At 38.7% G+C, this 24,245-nt stretch overlaps 1 protein-coding gene across 2 annotated transcripts in view; it reads left to right on the forward strand.

Annotated features, from left to right (window-relative positions):
- The window catches only part of LOC139935096 (uncharacterized), a 151,468-nt gene that overhangs the window by 40,604 nt on the left and 86,619 nt on the right, over positions 1-24,245 (forward strand). For both annotated transcript variants that reach the window (XR_011785755.1, XM_071929557.1), the window contains exon 4: positions 16,136-16,276. Coding sequence is in view for 1 of the 2 variants with exons in the window: in XM_071929557.1 (XP_071785658.1) it covers positions 16,136-16,276 (141 nt within the window). In the remaining variant the exon portion in view is untranslated. The remainder of the gene's footprint in view (positions 1-16,135; positions 16,277-24,245) is intronic.

Below are 24,245 nucleotides of genomic sequence, written 5' to 3' on the forward strand. Positions count from 1 at the left end.
CAAGTAGAGAACAATACCTCTATGCTCTAGATATACTACATTGCATGGACTTGTAACTGTCCATCAAGTAGAGAACAATACCTCTATGCTCTAGATATACTACATTGCATGGACTTGTTGCACTGTATTTATAAAGATTCTATGTCAGATTTTTGTCCCCAAACATTACAAAATAGATTTTTTTATGAGTGAATGGTATTTCAATGAGCATCACTCGCTCTAGCGATAAAAAACTTACACTTTAACTTTTAATGGTCAGTAACCATGACAAAATTTTAAAACGTTTCTTATAAAACACAGAATTGGTCACGTAATATATTGTTGGGATCCCGACAAAAACTGATTTTGAGCACTTTATTTCACTGCTAGTAATAATTGGAGGACTTTTTCGAGCAATGGCACAAATGAAAGCTTGTTACTTTCTCGACCCCCATCAAAATACCTATTGAATTTTAAATCAAAATTTTGGGTCAAATGGTACACAAATCTGACAAAGCATCTTTAAGACAGTACATGTAGTAATTTCTCCAGTTTGTTTCTCTCCTCTTTTAAAAAAATGTTGGTAAAAAGGTAAATTTGGGGCAATTGTGCTGCAGTTGCCAGGCTTGGGGGGGGGGGGGGGGTCTAAGCCACCAATGCCTGCCTAAAACCTTCAGCTGAGCCCAAACACAATTGGAACAAATTGCCTACATTGTAGGTACAATGTTTGTTTTTGGTTTAATTGTATTTTTTGTTTTTAATTTCAAATCTGGAAAGAATTTAGGATTTTTGAAACAGTCGTTTTGTGTCATTTACATTGGGACCATATGTACACTTGGTAGTTATATGTTATTATAAAGACGATGCTTATAACATGTAGTTATAAAGACAATGCTTTATGGCTATAAAAACAGAATCATACAGTTTGTCATGCAATAGCATTTATGATCTTTGGTTTGTTTCTGGACACACTAACAAGGTAACAAATAGCAAAATGCATCACACAAAAAGGAACCAGTCTATATTTCCTCCCAGCCTCGGTTTGGCTACACTGATTCAAAATAGACTGATGGGTATAGCTGCAACTTGTTCCTTTTAAATAGTATGTATATTGGGTAGAAACTAGAGTGGGCGGATAAAGACAGGTCCCTGCTGTCAGCAGATCCAGTGATTTCATTGGGTGCAATGATACGTGCAGTGACACGAGGTTTCCTTAGATGCCCAAACAGTACACTGCTTTCACGTCCGCAACACAATTTGACTGTGTATCTCTATGTGAAATGAATGAGGTCAAAGGTGAACTGTACATGCCGGTGTGGAGGCAGGTCTCTGGCGTTATTCACGAGCCTCAAAGCGTGTTGTCAGATGTGCAGGCTAGGTAGAAACCTGCATTTTTTTTGTACAAATCCCTTCCATTGGAAACTGGACACATTTCACCACTAGAGGGATTTGACTTACCTGGCCACAGCCATTATTAATGCATTTGTGGGTGCACCCCACCAAATAGTCTCCCATAGCACACAGTGCAAAATGCTCAATGTTCAAAAATACACAAAAAATACTTTAAAGTCTCACAGCTTTTAACTTGAAAGGGAAAAGTATTGATTGACTATTGAACTTTTATTCTCTGCTCAATTTTATATGGGGAGTCCCTTGGCCGTCGAGTTATTCTCCCTCCAAGTAAAAACACCCCTTCACAGGTCTAATTTTCAAAACATTTTTACACTGCCAACACTTTCTGGGGGCTCTCAAATCTGTCTAATATAGAATATTTTCAGGACCTACAAACTATTAATGAGCTCTAAGCTCTGTTTTTGGTGGGGTGCACCCTTGTAGTCAGCATATACCTACCTAGGTCTAGCCATCCTATTCAGTTTCCTCATCTGAAGGTCGTAGCTAGTCAGACCCCTTGTTGGTTTAACAAGATGTGTATTTATCATCACTCTATAGCATCCAGGGAACATGACACAGACTGACAACAAGGGTATTCATGATGGGGTTAGCCCAGGTCATGTTCTGTAGTCGTACACTTTTTAAAGGCACTGGACACTATTGGTAATTGTCAAAAACCAGTCTTCTCACTTGGTGTATCTCAACATATCTGCAGAAAATGACAAACCTGTGAAAATTTGAGCTCAATTGGTTGTCGAAGTTGCGATATAATAGTGAAAGAAAAAACACTAATTGTAACATGAAGTTGTGTGCTTTCAGATGCTTGATTTCGAGACCTCAAATTCTAAATTTGAGGTCTTGAAATCAAAATCATGGAAAATTACGTCTTTCTCGAAAACATACGTTACTTCAGAGGGAGCCGTTTCTCACAATGTTTTATACTATCAACAGCTCCCTATTAATTAATAATAATTGTGGCTTTTTATATAGCACACATGGTGACACTCCTGGGACTATATGTTTGAATTATGAGACCTAATACTGATAGCACCATGTAATGTGTTACAAGTGCTGAGGCGCAATTTGCTGCTAATCCGACCAGGAACACCGGGGCGAACCCCTTCTCTTTTCGATAAGTGCACTGGGTTCTTTTACATGCGTTACACTACACATTGGACCAACAGCTTTACGTCCCATCCGAAAAACAAAGCAATGGTTTAAGCGTCTTGCTTTTAAAAGGACACAAGTGTCACGGCTTGGGATTCAAACCGACACTCTGCTGGTCAGAAACACCCGAGTTTGAATTCGGTGCTCTTAACCGCTCAGCCACGACACTTACAAGTTCCACTCCTCCACATACCACACTTCCACTGTTTATCAAGTAATGTTTATGCTAAACAATTATTTTTGAGTAATTTTCGATAGCGTCCACTGCCTTTGAATTAAATATCTTTCAATGAGCTGCACTTTTTTAATTTTCAGCTGGTTCACATCAAAATGTAAATTCTGAAAGGCATTGATAGGATTGTTGTCCATTAATTAATAAATTTATTTTTGAATCCTTACCATTGGCGACTTTTGTTAACTGCACTAATGCCCCCCCCCCCCCTCACCTTGACATATTATTGTTTAACAGCGAAATTATTCTTCCAATTTGTTACTTAAAGACACTGGACACTATTGGTAATTGTCAAAGTCCAGTCTTCTCACTCGATTTATCTCATCTCATGCATAAAATAACAAACCTGTGAAAATTTGAGCTCAACTTTCAACTGGTAGTCAAAGTTGCGAGATAATAATGAAAGAAAATACACACTTGTCACACGAAGTTGTGTGCTTTCAGATGCTTGATTTCGAGACCTCAAATTCTAAACTCGAGGTCTTGAAATCAAATTCGTGGAAAATTACTTCTTTCTTGAAAACTACGATACTTCAGAGGGAGCTGATTCTCACAATGTTTTACACTATCAACCTCTCCCCATTACTCGTTACCAAGTAAGGTTTTATGCTAATAATTATTTTGAGTAATTACCAATAGTGTCCACTGCCTTTAAATATGGATCTCCATGTCATGTAATAGTACAAATCATCACTGAGATCAGCTGGAAGTTGTCCAAGTTCTTGGTCTTAAACCTAAGTGCTATCTGTTAACTCATACACTGTTTTGTACACAACCATATGGCGCTCTGTGCAGCGTTCATACTCTACCAAACAAGGTACTCGGGGCGCTGAGTATATACAAATTTTCAGAAAGATAGGTTAATTGCAGTGATGAACTCTGAGACCCAAATATTTAGCACCTTATAAGGGTTTACAAGGTGCTATGGTGCATACAGCAGCCACAGCCAGGAACACCGGGGCGAACCCCTTCTCTTTTCGAGAAGTGCACTGGGTTCTTTTTCAGCATTACACAACACATGGGACCAATGGCTTTACATCGCATCCGAAAGAGGAAGCAAATGGTTTAAGTCACCTGGAAGTGGTATTTTGTCAAGATAAAGCTTTTGTCACTAAAATATATGTTTTGATGAGTAGAATATGAATAAACAGTTAACTAAGGTTGTAAATATTTAGTTTCCATTTTATTAACAAATTTAAAAGTAGGCCCGACCCGAGAGGGCACTGTTCGTGACGTCAATTGAGGCGCGATATTTGAAGCACGGCGGCTCGAAGTGTTTGCTGCACAGCGCTGGAAAAGACATCTGACCGGACCACTTTGCAAAATGACCCCATTTTTAGTTGTTTTGCTGCCTTAAGCAGCAATACATCAGCAGCAATACACATGGTCGACATTGCCGGAAAAATGCAAGAAATAAACCTTTTTTCGAAACGTACAAACTCACGACTAGGACTTGCATGTACTTGCACGTATGTGTGTTCCATGTTCGATCGAGGCAAAGTCTGCCTCGATTGACGTCACAAAAGGGGTAGGCGGAGTCATCCCCCAAACAACTTTTGTCTATTTTTTTAACATAAATCATTACAAACAATTACTCAAAAAAATTATTTTATTGATCATTAACATATACTCTAATGTTTGAAGAAACAAAAATTCTATTTCCAGGTGACTTTAAGTGTCTTGCTTAATGACACAAGTGTTCATAGTAGCAACCCTTTCTTATTTTAACATGATTGAAATCTCCATTCTCTTGCCAACCATTGCATTCATTCTTATGGAAGGTGCTGGAGTGTTTTTTGTGTGTGTTTTTTTTTTTTTGGGGGGGGGGGCAGAAAAGTGGTCAATGGTAAAGAAGGGGGGGGGGGGGAGCGGAGAAATATTTTGTTAAAAACTGTGTTCAATGATTTAAAAAACAAAAAGTGCAAACCAACTTTTAATCACGCCAGCACTACACTTTCAGAACTTTAATAACCAATTTTAAAAAACAAAACAATTTTTAATGAAAAATTAATTGCCTGGTACTGTATGAATGTAACAGGTGCTTGCCAACCATTGCATTCATTCTTATGGAAGGTGGCTGGAGTGTTTTTTGTGTGTGTTTTTTTTTTTGGGGGGGGGGGGGGCAGAAAAGTGGTCAATGGTAAAGAAGGGGGGGGGGGAGCGGAGAAATATTTTGTTAAAAACTGTGTTCAATGATTTAAAAAACAAAAAGTGCAAACCAACTTTTAATCACGCCAGCACTACACTTTCAGAACTTAATGACCAATTTTAAAAAACAAAAACAATTTTTAATGAAAAATAATTGCCTGGTACTGTATGAATGTAACAGATGTTCACAAAGATGCAATCAATTGAACTTTACAGGGTAACCCATAAGCCAATCATGTTTGACATTTGGTTAGTAGCATTTGCCCTGCCATTAACGGGGGCAGATTTCATATAATCATCACGTGACATTGTGATCATCATGTACTGGCCCCCATCTGATCCCACCCAACTCCTGTACCCCGCCCCCTCACATACGATACTACTCAGGAAACATGACAAATAAAGACCCCCTAATGTTCTCTCGTGACTGGTCACAGTAATCTGTTACGCAGCCCTTAAAAGTACACCTGAACCCTACCCTCGACGACGGAGGATGGCCTCTTCTCGGGAGCACCTCTGCTCGGGAGCATCTGTTCCGTCAAAAGGGAGAGGGGGGCGGTGGGGGGGGTATCATCTTCCCAGGCCTGCGCACATCGCAATCTGACTCAGAACCACTGGTGAACATTGCAGCAGCCGGTGTGGCAAAATGGTGATCGTTTTTGGAGAGCTATCCAAGAAATGGATTTCTTTTTAGAAGAGAGTTTTTCATTAAGAGTCATCAATCAGTAACTTTATATATTTTTAATGGGTTTGGTAAACTGCTATGGCCATTATATGGAGCTTATTTGGGGTAACGGGCACTTTCAATGCCATAATTGTCAAAGTATCGTAAGTTATTAAACATTATAGATTGCATCAAGGGTTTACTGGAATGCAAGCGTTAATTAGTTCAATGTGAACATTGCACTGGAACACACTCAGAGGATTAAAAACAAAGGGACTGTTCAGTGTTACCTTTATTGTTCTGTCAAATTTTCACAAATGTTTGGTCTTCTCCTTTTTTTATATTTTTTATTATTTTTTTATTTTATTATACCAGACTTGTAACTACTGTGATGCAAACAGCTTTGAACAGCTACTTGAGCGAAAAAATGTGAATGAGAAAGCTGTCTATAATGTGTTTGGTTTAAAATATTATCAAATTATGCCCCAACTTGAAGTAAGGTTTTTAAAGACTAGCTAAGTTCTGCCATTGGCGATTTGGTCGAAATGACACTATTTTACCCCGTTTGTGGGATGTTGCTTTGTAATTGAACGAAACAGAGTTCTTTAGTTTCATTAGAAGCCAGAAGGAACTTCTCATTCATTGTGTGTATAAAATTTGTTTTCGTAATGGTTCACGTGTAAGCCGCTGTGATGTTTTTTTGGGGTCTGGTTTTACATATCTTTTTATGACAGTTTTTATACTTTTGTTTTAACCTTGACAGCCCCTGTCCAACTTGTAATCAGTGTGCATGTCTGAAGATTTAAAACAAGTCAATTATTATAAAAAATAGCGCTATACAAGCCCTGTATATTGTTGTTATTATTTCACATGGAGATTCGCAGTCAAATCCTACGTACTGTACATGCATTTGTAAGTAAAAAACACAACAAGCACTACATGCGAAACTGCAATGTAGATTAAATGCACTATGCATGCAGACAACCGAAAGTGCTGGTGACAAACATCACCTTCTATTTCTACTCTATACTTGAACCAATCAAAAACATATGGAAAGCTTATAAGGCTGGGGACACTATTGGTAATTACTCAAAATAATTATTAGCATAAAACCTTTCTTGGAAACGAGTAATGGGGAGGGGTTGGTAGTATAAAACGTTGTAAGAAACGGCTCCCTCTGAAGTGGAGTAGTTTTCGAGAAAGAAGTAATTTTCCACGAGCTTGATCTTGAGACCTCACATTAAGAACTTGAGGTCTCGAAATCAAGCATCTGAAAGCACACAACTTTGGGTGACAAGGGTGTTTTTTTATTTCATTCATATCTCGCTACTTTGATGACAAGTTGAGCTCAATTTTTCACAGGTTTGTTATTTTATGCATATGTTGAGATACACCAAGTGAGAAGACTGGTCTTTGACAATTACCAATAGTGTCCAGTGTCTTTGAATGCACTGTACGTTTATACAATGAAATTATTGTATCAAATCATTGGGTCTTTTCCTGCAAGGAGTAGCCTGATACATGATAATGACGACAGTGAATAGCGCCCCCATTTTCCCTGCTCAAACATACAAAAAATAATCTGTTTTCATTCAAGCATTAATTTCTGTGTTATTCACCAAATAAAGAAGCCAAGGACTGGAAACTGTTTGGTTTTTAAATGCTTTGTTAACTCTACACACAATTAATGAGATTGACAATTAAAAAAATGTGGGAAATGTAAAACTCCCATTACAAAAAAAAATAAGATTAATTTGATGGTATTAAAGCCATGGGTACTTTTGGTAGGTGCTCCAAAAATTACCATAAATACTGATGGTACCGAGAGCTGTTAATCATACAGCAAAGTTAGAAACGACCCTATTGAAGTTTGATTATTCTAGAGAAAAAAGTTTTTTTTTCCACCCCAAAAATTGAAATTGAGAAAGTCTTCAAGGATGAGACCTTTCTTGGGCATCTGACCAAAACTTTGTAACAAAAGTTTTTTTTTTCATTTTTTTTCCCATTATTTTCTTGCAAGTGTGCTGAGCAATTGAGCCAAGTATTCACAGGTTTTGTTTTGTATTAAGGGAATCAATGTGTGGTGAAGAGGTTTTCAACTAGTGGGTTAAACCCAACGAGGCCTGGTTCTTGATCATTTTAGCGAGACGAAGTCGTATGCGTTATTCATATTTATTTCGAGACCTCAAAATCTAAATCTGAGGTCTCAAAATCGAATCCATGGAAAATAACTTCTTTCTTCGAAAACTAGGTCACTTCAGAGAGAGCCGTTTCTCACAATGTTTTATACTAACAACCTTTCCCCAATTACTCATATTCAAGAAAGGTTTTATGATAATAATTATTTTGAATGAATGAATGAATGAATTAATGAGTATTTGCTAATAGTGTCCACTGCATTTAACACCCAACTGTAATGCCTCTGTAATTACAGGGAGCATGGTATCTTGCGTCTGGTTTACAATTTGGTTTGGCCTCAGACGTATCAGAAAAAACAAAAAATTAACCAGTCTGAAACTGCTGTAAAACCTATACTCATTATAATCAATGAAATGTTTTTTTTTCCAATGGCTGCATGTCATGCCTTTGGGGGAAAAAAACACAGTGCCATTTGTAGAAAGTGTGGGCGGGCTGTTGTTGATGATACATCACTCATGCGCATTCATGAACATTGTGGACTGTGTACATGTATATGCCTACGTGGGACCTGCACAATACAATGTGATCGTTATGTTGGTGATATTCATTGCACTGCTCATGTGCATTCATGAATACCAGACCATTATACAGATGCCTACAGTGTACCTGTACACATCAATTGTACGTACATGTACGTACAGTATATGTACGGCCTGGGGAAACATGCTGTGCAGATGGTAACTTACCCTCCTTGAACTATTGAGGGCTCTGCTGAAAATTGTGAAAATTTAATGCATCTTAGCCATTTGATCTGTGTGTGTTTCTGGTCAAACTGTGGTTCAGCAATGGATTTGGCTCCCGATATCCCTCGGCAGTTTTTTTTTACAGATCCCTTGCCTTTTTGTTTGAATTCAATTTGGGTTTTTTGTTTTGTTTTTTAAAAGTAAATATAGACCTTTGGCATCCAGTGCGTAAAACCATGGAGGTAGTTCTACCTCCATGGTAAAACTGTCTGGCAATGTGGGTTGTGCAATGAGCACAAATTGTTATTGATGTTTGCAAAGTATGTTCAACCTTCTTCTTTGTGGACTTTTTTTCCCCTTCCTTTTTTTTCCTGCCCTGAAAAAGGTGTTGAACAAAATAGGTGTCAACAAACATGTCATTCTTAGTCTGAAAGCTTACTGATTATGAAGTTTCACTAGAACAATTTCTTCTGTAATTTATTTCACTCTGAAATATTTGAGAAAACTAGTAAAATATCCTAACAAAATTTAGTTGATAGCTGGAATTGTGCAAGGTTTTTTCACAATTTTTGTCTTTCTCCAGAAGATGATCAGGGCATACTGAATGAAACGTCGAGTTGAAACCAACGTCTATATCAATTCTTTCTCCTTCATTCACAGAAAAAAAAATTGTTTAGTTTTTGTTCTCTAAGATGATTTTAAAGACAGTGGACACTATTGGTAATTGTCAAAGACCAGTCTTCTCGCTTGGTGTATTTCAACATATACATAAAATAACCAACCTGTGAAAAATTGAGCTCGATTGGTTGTCGGAGTTGCGAGATAATAATGAAAGAAAAAACACCCTTGTCACGTGAAGTTGTGTGCTTTCAGATGCTTGATTTCGAGACATCAAATTCTAAACTTGAGGTCTCGAAATCAAATTGGTGGAAAATTACTTCTTTCTCAAAAACTACGTCACTTCAGAGGGAGCCGTTTCTCACAATGTTTTATACTATCAACCTCTCCCCATTACTCGTTACCAAGCGAGGTTTTATGCTGATAATTATTTTGAGTAATTACCAATAGTGACGGCCTTTCATCCTATGACATTAAGAATGTGGTAGAGATTAGTACAAGGAGGCAACCGGCTGCCCAGAGTTCAACGTGCCCAGCAACTAACAGCTCACTCTGTGTTTTAGCGCACTATATTTTCATTGTTAAAATCAAAGGTCGTTGTCTGAAGGAAACTTGAAGGAGCTTTCTGTATTTTACCATTCAACCTTGTATGTCTAGACAAGTAGAAGGCTGGGTTACAACGATGTTAAATGCATTATGCCTAGGTTAAAAGTCTTATGGTTGCCAGCCTCATCTTTGTAAACATCCCCCACTGAGTACAAATCCCTGAATGTTTTCTACTTGGAGCTCAGTAATTCCGGTCTAGGTAAAAGGTAATATTTTGTGTGTGTGTTCTTTGCATCATTGTAGACCAATTATTGCATTTTTTGTTTAGCTGTCCTTGCTGACAACGGAAACCAATGCAACTTTATTAATCACTTCGGAATAAGACCCGAAAAACAAAGTTAAAGACGAGGTCATTAAGTTGGTTAATTATAATTGTGTATCCAATGGTTAAAGTGTGGTTTTGTATTGTTAGAGTTTGTCATAGAGTTTGATCCCAAGACATGTCAGGTGCCCCCTTGCATGATGTGCACGCAAGGCGCACCTACCGGTTCCACCTTTTGGAGAATCAAAAACTGACTAGAGTGGGACTTGAACCCACATCTAAAACTGGAAAAAAAAAAATCTCCTTCCTATTAATTTTTTTTTGTTACCCTTGCACTGATGTGTATTTAAAAATTGCTTTTTACTTGGTGCTTTCCTGAGTTCTGTAAAAAATAAAAGATCCACAGGCAAATCACTGGGGCGGGATTTCAACCCACAGCGACTATTGCTAGAGCTTACCACTAGATTACCGAGCTCATCCGATGGCTAGAGGCAGTTTGAATCCTTAAAGAGTGGAGACCGCAATAATTTAATATGGGGACATGTTAACTTTTGCATCTAGGATAAAGTATACAATTTGGTTTTTACTTTTACATTGGCAATTTTTCGAGGTCTCCTTTCAAACTTATTTGGTTATCTTTGATGTGTAAAAAAATAAATAAATAAACAAACACTGAGATCCTTGTTTCAAAATGTATTTTATGGGGAATGGGCTTAACTTTAAAATTGTGTACTCTCTTCCAGTGGTTATGACATGTATTTTTTTGTATGTACAAAATATTTAGTTGATTTGCTTGGTGCCCTCATTCTCTCGCACTGTCTGTTAAACAGACACAGACTCCCAGGACTCTTGCAATTTGTTTGCTCTCTGTTACCTGCCCTAAAATATCTGAAAACTTTGGAGAACTCCTAGTGTCACAGTCAGTTTGTGTTTTTTATTTCTTGTAACTTATTTGTGACCAAATTGTACATCTCAAAAGTTGTAAAAAGAAATTGACAGCGAAAAAAAAAACCCAACCCGGAGGATACGCATACCTGTATGTCTGATATTGCGTAACTCACAACAAGCTATAAACACCTCTTTGAGAACTGGCTAATTTACATGTATGGGTGGCGCTGTTTGGGTTTCCTTGTAGCGGATGGTGTGACCGAGTTGTAAAGGTACGCCAATATTTGTCTAACCGCACTATCGGAAGTGCCTGGAGAGCCATGAAACCTCAGCCATTTGTCTTTGTGTGGTTTTCCTCTCATTGGAGTGGTACAAATTCCCATTGGAATGGTACAAATTCCTGGTTACAAAGAATGAGTGGGGGAGGGGGGGGGGATGTGTGCCTCTTGAATAAGCCAGGGCCCGCTTGATGGTTCCAATGAATTCCCTAGACACTCCTTAGTGGTTTTCGATTCTTTAGGGCTTACAATTGTGACTAATTCAACATGGTCAAGGTACAATATTGATTTGGGCGATCTTTGAAAATATGACTTAAAGGCAGTGGACACTATTGGTAATTACTCAAAATAATTATCAGCATAAAACCTTACTTGCTAAAGAGTAATGGGGAGAGGTTGATAGTATAAAACATTGTGAGCAACGGCTCCCTCTGAAGTGACGTAGTTTTTGAGAAAGAAGTAATTTTCCACGAATTTGATTTCGAGACCTCAAGTTTAGAATTTTAGGTCTCGAAATCAAGCATCTGAAAGCACAAAACTTTGTGTGACAAGGGTGTTTTTTTCTTTCATAGTTATCTCGGAACTCCGACGATCAACCGAGCTCAAATTTTCACAGGTTTGTTATTTTATGCGTATGCTAAGATACACCAAGTGAGAGGACTGGTCTTTGACAATTACCAATAGTGTCCAGTGTCTTTATTTTTTTTCGGCACTAACTTGGCACTTCTCCATCTATGTACGTCCAATTAACCATTTTCCAAAATTTTAAATTGCTTTACCTGATTGTACCTTACTTACTTCGTAGCTGCTTAAAACTGGGTGTCCCTTGCCCTCCTTGGAGAACCGTCCCCATTCAGGTATATTTCTAAGCCAAGTGCTCTGCCTCATGAAGTGGAATGTTGGCATCATCCTGAGTTTGCACCTTCCAACGCAATGGTGGGCGTCCTCGTTGGCGTGGAGTATTGAAGTCAAAGTAGTAGACAAGGTTTTGGGTAGCCTGTAGGCTGGCATTCTGATTGTACCAGTGTTTTTAAAATTAAAATACATAGTACAACTAGAATGTCAATTGTAATCTAATTAATGTGTACCATTGTAATATTAGGTCTATAAGTATTGTATTACCTATAAGAGCTTCTCCAATCCAACCACCCCCCCCCCCCCACCACCACCTCTCCCTGCCTGAATGCTAAAATATAAATATAAAATATAAATATGAAAAAAACTTTCATACAATTCCTAATCACAATCAAATGTTTCAGATAATTAACAACTGCATTAAATAGAAATTCCATTTGGTATGCACGCCTAATCCCCCCAGACACTAATCTTCCGGTCAGCCAGTCTGGTATGCTATAATTGATAGGATGAGAACAGAATCTTAAAGGCACCGGACACTATTGGTAATTACTCAAAATAATTATTAGCATAAAACCTTACTTGGTAGTGACTTTTAGTGAGTAATGGGGAGAGGTTGATGATATAAAACATTGTGAGATGGATGGTATAAAACATTGTGAGAAACGACTACATGTACAATGTACCTCTGAAGTAATGTAGTTTTTTGAGAAAGAAGAAATTCTCCACGGATTTTATTTTGAAATAAAGCATCTGAAAGCACACAACTTTGTGTGACAAGGGTGTTTTTTCTTGCATTTTAATCTGTAGGTTTGTTATTTTATGCGTATGTTGAGATACACCAAGTGAGACGACTTGTCTTTGACAACTACCAATAGTGTCCAGTGCCTTTAAAACACTCATTACGACATCCCGCTAATCGGCTAGAGTTTCCTCCTCTCCTGGTGTGGCAGTGACCCCCACTATCCTCAAACCCAGTCTGGACCACCAGATATGATCAGCATTTTCCTGGAATACTGTCTGGTTTGTGGTTTTGCTTTAGTTTAGTGGGTCAAGTCAAGCGGCTGGCTATTATGTTGAAATCCTAAACAGTGTCGGGTACAACTGTCAGATTAGGCTCATTTCTCCATGGGCAAATGGCGTGATGACACAAGTTGAGGTGTGGGATATAACATTGCAGTATCATTTTTATTCAGTTTGATTTTTTGTACTCTTATTTAAAAAGTGTATTAATAAATAGGATTTGAGGCATTGCATGGTGAGGTATCAATATTTGGTTTGCGGTAACACCATGTGTGTATCTACTTGCCAGGTAGAGTTTGTTCTCCTGACAGTCTCCTGACGATGACTAGAGCAAGCTAGTCGAAACATTGAGACCAAGTTAACTGACTCCGCGGTAGTACAGTTAATCACGATCCTATAAGCTAAAGTAGTAGTCCCAGCCTATTTTCTATGCCATATGCCCGGGTTATAGTTAAAAAAGCAGGACAGTTCTTTTAAGAACTGAGAAGTCTCCCGAACCCTGATTGATAGCAGTTGAAACTGGTTCTTCAGAGACCTTTTCTCAGGAAAAAAAGGGCTCTGAACTTTAGAGTAGTATTGATGTCAACTATATGTCGACATCATCAGCACATTACACTGCCTCTCACAGTTCGGCCTACATTCATACTGACAAATCTATAGAAGTTTGAGACCGATTGTCCATCTGGGTCAGGAGAGAATAGTGAAAAACTGATTACAAATTTTGCATTGCGTCGATGCCAAAACAAAAATGAATACCCGCTCTCTAAACGCGAAATAAGATTATTTATTTCTCATCAAATATGAAATTTCAAACAGAAGTATTTCATGGGATGTTTTCTTCTATCACCATCATTAGACCGTGTAAGGTCTTCACGATTACACTGTGATCTGTGATCACTTTAATCTGTGATCTTCACGATTTTTGTTTCTTACCAATTCTGTAAGGTTCCTTTAAAGTAGTGTATTGAACTGGAAATAATAATTTTGATAGGCAGCTCTTTGATAGTACTTTTCACACTAAAGGGGGTCCTGAAGTGTTTTTAACATGTTTTTTATGGATGTGCGGAGCTGTTTCCGGGATTATGTGACCCATTCACCCATTTTACACGTAGCACCTTGTGGTGCTTTAGACAGTGCTTTGGTGCAAACAAAATGCTGCCACTCATGCCAGAACAGATTAGGGCAATCTTTTTCTAAAGGCAGTGGACACTTTTGGTAATTACTCAATATAATTATTAGCATAAAACCTTACTTGGTAACGAGTGATAGGGAGAGGTTGATAGCATAAAAAGTTGTGAGAAACAGCTCCCTCTGAAGTGACATAGTTTTCGAGAAAGAATTAATTTTCCATGAACTTGATTTAGAGACCTCCGATTTAGAATTTGAAGTCTCGAAATCAAGCATCTGAAGCACACAACTTCGTGTGACAAGGGTGTCTTTTCGTTCATTATTATCTCGCAACATCGGCGACCGATTGAGCTCAAATTTTCACAGGTTGTTATTTTATGCATATATGTATGTTGAGATACACCTAATGAGAAGACTGGTCTTGGACAATTACCAATAGTGACCATTGTCTTTAAAGAGGTTGGGTACTTTTTATACAACACAAATATCACAATCATCGCCAGGTTTCATACACTTTAAAACTTATCAGATTTTAAAGATAAGGATGCATGCATCTTTATGAATTAGGGTGTACTGTACTCGACTGCGCATGCGATGAAGGCTTATTTTACAATAAATTTCTACTTCATTAATGTGGAACATCTTGCAGCGAAACAACGTCAGAAAATAGACATGGCATTCTTCAACCCGTGCCTCAAATGAGCTGTAGTTTACCAGTGTAAAATGCGGCGCAAAAACGTGCACAAGGGACCATTGATCTCTATTGTTACTGCCCGGGAAGTTTGACCTCCTTCTTTGGTCCTTGCTCTATGGCTAGACCAAGACACCAAGCATGCCAAGTTGTTATTTGATTGTACATTAATTGGTCTCTTTTGTGTATCTTTGAACCTTTTTTTTTTTTTTTTTTTCACTTTAGCAGCGCATCAACAGAACTGTGATCCATAAGTGCTATATTTAAATTCTATTTTGGTGTTATTATTGTAAATAATGTCTGACAGAGTTATCTATATCAGTATAATTATATCAGTTACAATTATTTACTGTTGAGTGTTTTCCTTTTGAAAAAAACAAAACAAAAAAACCTGAAAAAATATTGCCTGCACATTTTCTAAAATTGTTTTTAGACCATTGTTGAATGTGGACTTCAGCACCAGACTATTTCAATCATTTATGTTAGCGGCCTGTTTACAAAACATGAGCCAATGAACTTCTTATCATGGATCACGTGTTGAGATTAATGTTCCCAGACGGCCATCTCAGCCAGTAATTTGTTGTGGGGGTTTGTTTGTCGTCACACTCATGAAACAACAATTTTGGGGAGTAGACACCGGAAGATGTACTTACAGTGATCTTCAAGTATGTATTCAACAACGTACTATGTATTGCTTTTTGTGTTCTAATGATGATCAAAATGTAAACACGCTGATGTGAAAGCAGTGAACTTCCTTGGATTTCTCAGAGCCTCTGATCATGAATGAATTGGCAAACTGGTTATGCTAAGTGAAAATGCCAGTTTTGAAGTGACGCGTCATTGTGACAACGCAATGTAAATTCTGTGGGTTGGTGGCCTGGGTTTCCAGTGATCGAGGTTTGCTGTGACACCATGAACCTCCTTCGAAGTTGTGGCGGCTCTGAGAAGAAGCAGTGGTTTGCGCCACAGCACCTTGTAAAAGCATTACATGGTGCTATCGGAATTAGGTCTCATAATTTAAACGTAGTCCCACATCTGGCATGAAATACTGTATGTTACATCGCCAGGAGTGTCACAGCGTTACTGGGTGACGGACATGTGCGCTATATAAGAAGCCACAATTATTATTAATATTATCAATATTTCTTAGTGTTTTTTTCAAGACATTAAAGACTGAATTAAAATCTACTCGATTTTGCAAAGGTATCTCCTCAGTTCGAAAGGTATCTCCTCATAACTGAACCACCCCTTTGTCAATAAGTGTGTACTCTTTTTTCTTACAATTAACTGTATATTGATTTGCTTCTTTCATTTTTCTCCAGGACAAAAGTCGAAATACCAAGAGCCCTACCCCCTTGTGAGAGATGTCCGCAAGACGTCCGATCTTTATATTATGATAACCACACCAGGTACTGAAGACATTACGAAAACGACTCTACATAGAAATACCACAGAGCCAAGCAGTAAGTAGTCGATCCATTATCCTTACTCTGTATTCCTTCAAACGGTTTTCTGCAAGATTCATTGATTCCGAGCAGTTATTGCATTTAAAGGCAGGGTGTAATTTGGGTAATTACTTCACAAGTTGATGACTGTTAAAACACGGCACTGAAGAGCTACTGAAAATATAAAACATTACTAGAAATTACCCTCTATGAATTAGAGTTGTTTGAGAGTTGGAGGTTAGATTTCAGGCTGCAGGTCTTCCCCGGCATCTTAAAACACCCATTCCATGAAACAAGGGTGTTTTTTTCCCCCATTCATCGCTTTCTTGCAAATTCGTTGACCAACTGAGCTATTACTGTAAGAGTTTTGTTGTTTTATGCATTTGTTGTGATACACGAAGTGAGGATACTGGTCTTTGACAATTACCGAAAATATACCCTTTCGTAAAGCGAGGAAGCTCTTAGGCGGGAGTTCTTCTAAACAGTCTTCTTTCGGTGGATCTGATGAACAGTACGCGCTGTGGTCCCTGGGAACTAGGAGCCAAGCATGCACTGCGCATCAAATCCACTACCGACCCAAATTTGTTGGTCTCCTGGACCTAGCACGGCCCCCCTCAAGTTACCATTTTGTCACAGTAGGTTGTAAAAATTTAGCAGTTTCGTCATTCATTCCATCGCATCCATCGGACAATTGTAATGGCTTTTTAAACATTTCTGTTCAGCATTTAGATGCCGACATGTATTTCCTTAAGTGTTGGAGTCTTCACATCGGCCCTTTTTGGAACCGCTGCTTCGGCTCCATATTCGGCTCAGGCTAGCTTGACCCATCCAGCGGTTGTTTTGACAATTGCACAAGCTTTGTGTACGTGCTCAGGGCTTTAGAAGAGAGAACGGAGCCAGAAGCCGAATCCTAAAGCCGAAGCCGTGGATTTGAAAAGGGCCACAGTTAGTTGATGTATGTCTTGAAAGGCCTTTTATCTGCTCCACTAAAGTTTTGATGTTGGCTGAGGCATGCTGAATTGAACCAGGGTTTTCAGAATGGTTTCTACTTGGTTTTAAAAGCCCAGCTTCGCAATTTGGAACATTGTTGTTTTCTCTTGATGATTTTTTTGTTTGCGCGTATCCGCACGCAATTCCCGATATGTTACATGTAGCTTGTGCTTGGTAGAACCCTGGGCTACATGTAGAAAGGTTCAACTCTGGTTTATGTCAACAGCATTTGTCTTTAATCAGAGACGCTTCCTGCATAAAGGTGTCAGACTAAACACAATGGGTCAAGTTGGACAAACTGTTTAAGGTCGGAGCTTGTGTGTTTCCTGGGAAATTGGGTCATTGTCTATTTTTGTTGTACATGTACTACATGTACATGTAAATGGATCGATTAGATTGACAGTTTCTGTCCCACTGCCAGCTTTAAAAAAAAAAGGGGACATCTCACTACTTGAAGAGTCGGAACTGCTGGTCGAGGGAAGAAGGACACAGAGAAAAAAGAAATCGGACCGCACATCTGTTGGCAACGAAAATATGTAATGTCCCCCCCCCCCCCCCCCCATTGTAATTACTAGTATGTATCGCTGCGCACATAACGTAACTTTATCTCTGGCAATCGGTGTTTGGTAGTCGTGGACACTTCGAGTTTCACATTGGCGCTGCTACGGTGCGTATATACAACAGAAAGGAAATCACGGCAATGTGAACTGTCTTAAAACATTGCCGACTTGATTATCAGTTTTGACTTTTGGAGTTCTAACTATTCAAGGAAGGGATTAGTTACCGAACCTGTTCCAAGGTGTAGCTGGTCGGTTTGTTTTTGTTTCTTTTTCAAATGAAAACAAAAACAAACTGGGAATCAAGATTGAATCATTTCTAAATTTTCAGAAAGTGCAGTAGGTGGATATCTGTTATCGGTCATCCTGTGTAATGACTTGACCCAAACAAGAGTGTATCATTTTGGAAGAATAAATTAATGAAGGTTTATAGGATTTGAGGCATTGCATGGTGAGGTGTCAATATATATTTGGTTTGCGGTAACACCATGTGTGTATTTACTTGCCATGTAGAGTTTGTTCTTGGAGAACTGTCTTGCTTACAGTTAAAGGAACACGTTGCCTTGGATCGGACGAGTTGGTCTATAAAAAGCATTTGTAACCCTTTTTTATAAAATCCATATGGTTGGAAAGATATTATAAAAGTAGAATACAATGATCCACACGAGTTTGCCTCGAAATTGCGTGGTTTTCCTTTTACTGTGCGAACTAACACAGTCGGCCATTTATGGGAGTCAAAAATTTGACTGCCATAAATGGCTGACCGTGTTAGTCGACGAGGTAAAAGGAAACTCGTGCAATTTCGAGGCATGTTTGTGTGGATCATTGTATTCTACTTTAACAACACCATTTTACCTATATGCATTTTATAAAAAACGGTTACAAACGCTTTTCAAAGACCAACTCGACCGATCCAAGGCAATGTGTTTCTTTAATTACGATCATATAAGCTAAAGTAGTCGTCCCAGCCTATTTTCTATACCATCCGCCCGGGTAGCAGTTAAAAAGGCAGGACAGTTCTTTAAAAGAACTGAGAAGTCTCCCGACCCCTGAACATCTACTCCACGGTAGTAGAATAAAGCAAGACAGTTCTCTAAGAACAAACTCTACCTGGCAAGTAGATACACAGAGGGTGTTACCGCAAACCAAATATATATTAATGAAGGTTGTCCCTCATGAATGTTTGAACTGAAGTATACAATTAAACAACTTATAATCAGGAGCACACTGTAAGAAACTTGAACATTTTTAAGACTCTTTTTTTAAAGGAGTACGTTGCCTTGGATCGGTCGAGTTGGTCTTTGAAAAGCGTTTGGAACCGTTTATTATAAAATGCATATGATTAGAAAGATAATTTAAAAGTAGAAAAAGAATAAATAAGTTCAAAGGTTGAGTTTGAGTCAATAAACACAATAAATTCTTTGCCATGTGTCCCCATGAGGACAGACTGGAGTAAAAAGTCATGCTTGTTTAAACAGACATAGATGCATGTTGAACTGATCTGGCACGTGAAGCCCGGTTCATACTTCCTGCGAATGCCAATTTGATGTCACAATTTTCCGGAGCGATATTCGCATAAGAGTTGAGCACCACTCAACCGCTGTGATATATGTACTGTACGTTGCGAATATGTGCCGTCAACATTCATTTGGCATTCGCAGGAAGTATGAACCGGGCTTCAGAACAATTACAAGTTTGGGCCTGTAAGTTTTTTTTTAGCAACAAGCCCTTTGCCGTGGTCTGGTGGACTTTCCTCCCAAATTGGATCCAGAGTGTTCCACAGTGGGGTTGAAAGAACTAGGTCTTCAAAATCCATGTGACACTTAAGTGTGGTGCAATGATTTGGGAGGGGGGGGGGAGATGGGAGTGTGGGCTCAGAACAAAACAAATAAAGCAGTGTTTGTGGATTGTCTGGCCGCAATGTAGAGGTGCAAGAACATCGCAAAAGTAACCAACACTATTTGCTTTGATCACAGGTGAAGTGAAGCTGTTTGTTGGAAGGGGGGTGTGGCTCAAACCTTTTTATGATGTAATATTATACAAATATTGACTGCTTCGAGTGCTATGGTTAAAACTATGACTCCCGAGGTGATCCACGGAGCGTTCTATTTTCCCGAGGCGAAGCCGAGGGAAAATAGAACGCTCCGGGGATCACCGAGGGAGTCATAGTTTTTAACCATTGCACGAGTAAAAGCAGTCAATATTTGTTTTATAACACCCCAAACATTTCTAAAACCTGTATTATTATTATTAAGTTACAGACCTGAATGCTACATTCCACGGACGACGCGAACACAGATTGCAAACACTTTTACCTACTGTGTTGCATGTAGTGTCGGACAATCCGAAATGGTTACAGACTATTAATTTATCATCCTCGTACACGCAACGGACGTCTGGGTACTGCACGCCGTGTGCTAGTCTGTCGGACTAGCGCACGGCGCCATGTGCTAGTCTTCGGACTAGCGCATGGCAAACCGACGCTCTATCACACGGCCGTCGTCTAGCAAAACTAAGACATGTCATGTGACGCGCTCTAAACCAATGAGCAGGCACAATACCTGCAAGGGGTGTTATAATATGTACTGTCTGTCTGGCTGTTGTTGATAGTGTACTCATTTGTAAATAAGCTTGAGAACATGTAACGACATGATGTTGTTTGGATTGGCTGGTAGGGTAGTTATACAGCACATTACAGTGCCTGGGATGAACACGGGGCCTTTTCTTCATGTATCACCTTTGTTTGCATGGCTTATACATGTAGACCTTTATCATGTACACACATGTACATACACATGTATATGGGCTACTGTCATTGTAATGTGTCACGTTTCCCTGTCCACAGCAGCAGTAATGAACAGTAATTCTCAGTATCCAAAAAGTGGTCAGACTTTTTTGTTTCCAGAGATTGCAGGAGCGCACTTAAATTCTTTGTACAAAAATGTACAGAAAATATTTCAACAATTTGATTTTGACACAAATTGCACTTCAAAATAAAATACAGGGGCATTTTACACCGCTTGAATGTCGGGTTAGGGACATTTTAACCATTTTTTTAAGAACTCTACTTGTATCAAATAGAAAATGAGCTGATCACTCAACTGCGTTTCACCTGTGAACCTCACTTTATCAAACTTTGAACACCGTTTAAATGTCTGGTTCGGGACATTTTAACCATTTATATAAGGACTCCACATGTATCAAATGGAAAATGAGCTGCAGATCACTAAAAAACTGGAGCCAAACTTTACCAAACTTTGAACACCAACTAAAATTAGTCCACAAAATTATTTTTAGCATTCTAACCCATCTAAACAGACATCATTAGCATCTTTCAAGCATTTGAACAATCAGGTCCAAAGGGTTTTATTTATGTTACAAAACGGTAATCGTGCAATGTCCATGTTGTTTCAGAATGATCTAAAATTTAATCGTCCCAAAGATTAATCAAATATTGCCTTTATATTTCTGTTAATCATTGTTGTCTGGGAGATCGTGTTATTATTGATTGAATTTTTGTCTGTATACAAAGAACCTCATAAACATTTATTAATTGGACATGTTTATTTGAAAAAGAAGCAACAACAAGTTAGAGGTTTGATGTTTTGACCCTGGCAGAGTCGTTCTCGAAGGGTGAAATCATGACAACACAACCCACATGAAAAGGTAGGCCCTGTATAAGCCCTTGCACGACCTACTTTTGATCTGTGTAATTGGCAACCCTGTCTTCTACACAGATTAAAGACCCGGAGATTCCATTCACACTACAGCATCTAACCAAGAAAAAAGTTATCCCAGCTCCAAAACCGTAACACCGAGATTGGTGGGTTAACTCAGTCCTGGGAAGGGTTTTAAAATCTTCATAAGGTAGTGGACACTATTGGTAATTACTCAAAGTAATTATTAGCATAAAACCTTACTTGATAACGAGTAATGGGCAGAGGTTGATAGTATAAAACATTGTGAGAAACGGCTCCCTCTGAAGTAATGTAGTTTTCGAGAAAGAAGTTATTTCCCACAAATTTGATTTTGAGACCTCAGAAATAGATTTTCTGAAAGCACACAACTTCGTGTGACGAGGGTGTTTATTTCTTTCAATATTTATTTATTGCAACTTCTCGGGATTAACAAACCCAAAACTGACTTAATACGGCTAAACATTAACAGTGCCCATGCAGGACTTAGGGTTAACCAACAGAGTAAGGAACTGTGTTAACTTTTCTCTGGGTTAGATATTGTAGTGTGAAAAGTCCCTTTGACAGTCCACTGAAATCCGGAGAATCTCCGGACAAATTTAACACAGAGATTCACGCAGATTCTCCGGATTAAAGACACCGGAAACTATTGGTGAATGTCTTCTCACTTGGTGTGTCTCAACATATGCATAAAATAACAAACTTGTAAAAACGAAGTTGTGAGATAATAATGAAAGAAAAAACAACATTGTCACACAAAGTTTTGTGCTTTCAGATGCTTGATTTCGGGACCTCAAAATCTAATTTTCTAAGTTGAGGTCTCAAAATGAAATTTAAATATTGTTAGTAAGTGGAAAATTACTTCTCTCTCAACAACTATGTTACTTCAAAGGGAGCCGTTTCTTACAATGTTTTATACTATCAACAGCTCAACAGGTAATAATTGTTTTTATGGCCTACCAATAGTGTCCAGTGCCTTTAAAGTGTTTCCTTTACACTAGAGATTCTCTGGATTAAAACGTACTTGTGTGAAAGGGGTTATAAATCAACCATCTCTTTCCACTTGACCACATACGTAGGTCATGACAAGCCACTAATAATTTTTTTTGCATTTATACCATTGCTGTTAGTCCTTTTGGTTGGTCCGCAGATCATGTACCAGCAGCTAATTCTAATATTAACTAAATGTAAACTACTCAACGTTGATTGAACCATGGAGGTAGAATTAGTTCTACCTCCATGATTGAACCGACACACATCTACGGTGTTAATTAACATGGTATTAATAAACCAAAAAGCTCACAGAGACCATACAAACGTTGTTATCTCCCTTTTCTCTTCTCCTACAGTTGCGGGCCTATTTATAGCATAGACCCAGACGTGTTTATCTGTCTGTGTTGACTGTCAGCACAGGCTTGATACAACACTCAATGCTACACCAATCCAATGTCCTTGAACTTTTAAAAGGGAGGGGGGGGGAATAAGGTAAAAAAAAAAAACTAAATGATGGGGATATTTTGATGTAGACTCCACCAACAGAATGGTCCTTGCCCTTTTGTTGGTTGATCGAGCAGGTAATACTGTAAGTGGATATCCAGGTCGGTTATCACAGTCGGTCCAGACTAACCTTGGGAGGGGGGGGGGGGTGGGAATTGGGTAAAAAAAAAAACTAAATGATGGGGATATTTTGATGTAGACTCCACCAACAGAATGGTCCTTGCCCTTTTGTTGGTTGATTGAGCAGGTAATACTGTAAGTGGATATCCAGGTCGGTTATCACAGTCGTCCAGACTAACCTTGCGTTGTTGCAGATTAATGAGATAATCGCTTTAAGGAGTTATTTTTGTGCAAGTTTGGACACTAGTGAGTAGCAGAGTCTATCTTGAAGGCTAAAATGACAACACAAAACAAACCATGCAGTCCCTTACCCTTCGCCAATCTCCCCATTTGTCCACCCCTTGATTCCCTTCTGTGAGGCCCCACCCCTCTGTGTACCCTCCACTTTGATGTTTCTACTATACACTTATAATGCCAAAGAAAGACTTGCATACTGGATGCGATGACCCCGCCCAAAAAACATCAACACTTTTTGGTCAAAAGGTAAAATAAATACAAAAATTATAGTTGTTTAATGAATTCTTTCGACACAGCACCCCTCCAGCTATGAAATGGTAAGGCCCTCGGGTAAACAACTCCTTATAAGGAGATGCTGTGTGCGTCGCGCGTATCCCATGATGTGGCACAACTATTTAAGCCGTTGCTCTCGACAAATACGAATGAAGAAACTGTTTTACAAGCACAGGTGCAAGCTCGCATGTCACGCCCATGTTTCAACACTTTTTACAATATTCTCTGCTTAAGCAGCTCTACAAAGTTAAAAATGGGCCCTTTCGCTTTGTTTTGGATGAATGCCTCAATGAATGTTGCTGACAGACTAATGTTGCTGTGTATAATACTTGGGTAGCAGCAATAGACAAAACATAATTGGAATGTTCGGTAACACCAGGTGGTCCAATTACAATAGGGAACAATTGAGTTATGTCACACCTGTTGTACAGTGAAGTTAAAGAGACAAACGTCCACGCTAAAATTCTCAGTCAGCCGTATGTTTGACCATGTGAGGGTGCTTTAAAATAACACCATAAATTCCGGGGTTATACCCAAACTGTTACCAACTCGTCTGATCCAAAATGGCCACTAAGAAACAACACAGAATCTTTTTGTGTATGTAATTATTTTTTCTAG

Source organism: Asterias amurensis, chromosome 3 (assembly GCF_032118995.1).
Source record: "Asterias amurensis chromosome 3, ASM3211899v1".
Lineage (NCBI taxonomy): Eukaryota > Metazoa > Echinodermata > Asteroidea > Forcipulatida > Asteriidae > Asterias > Asterias amurensis.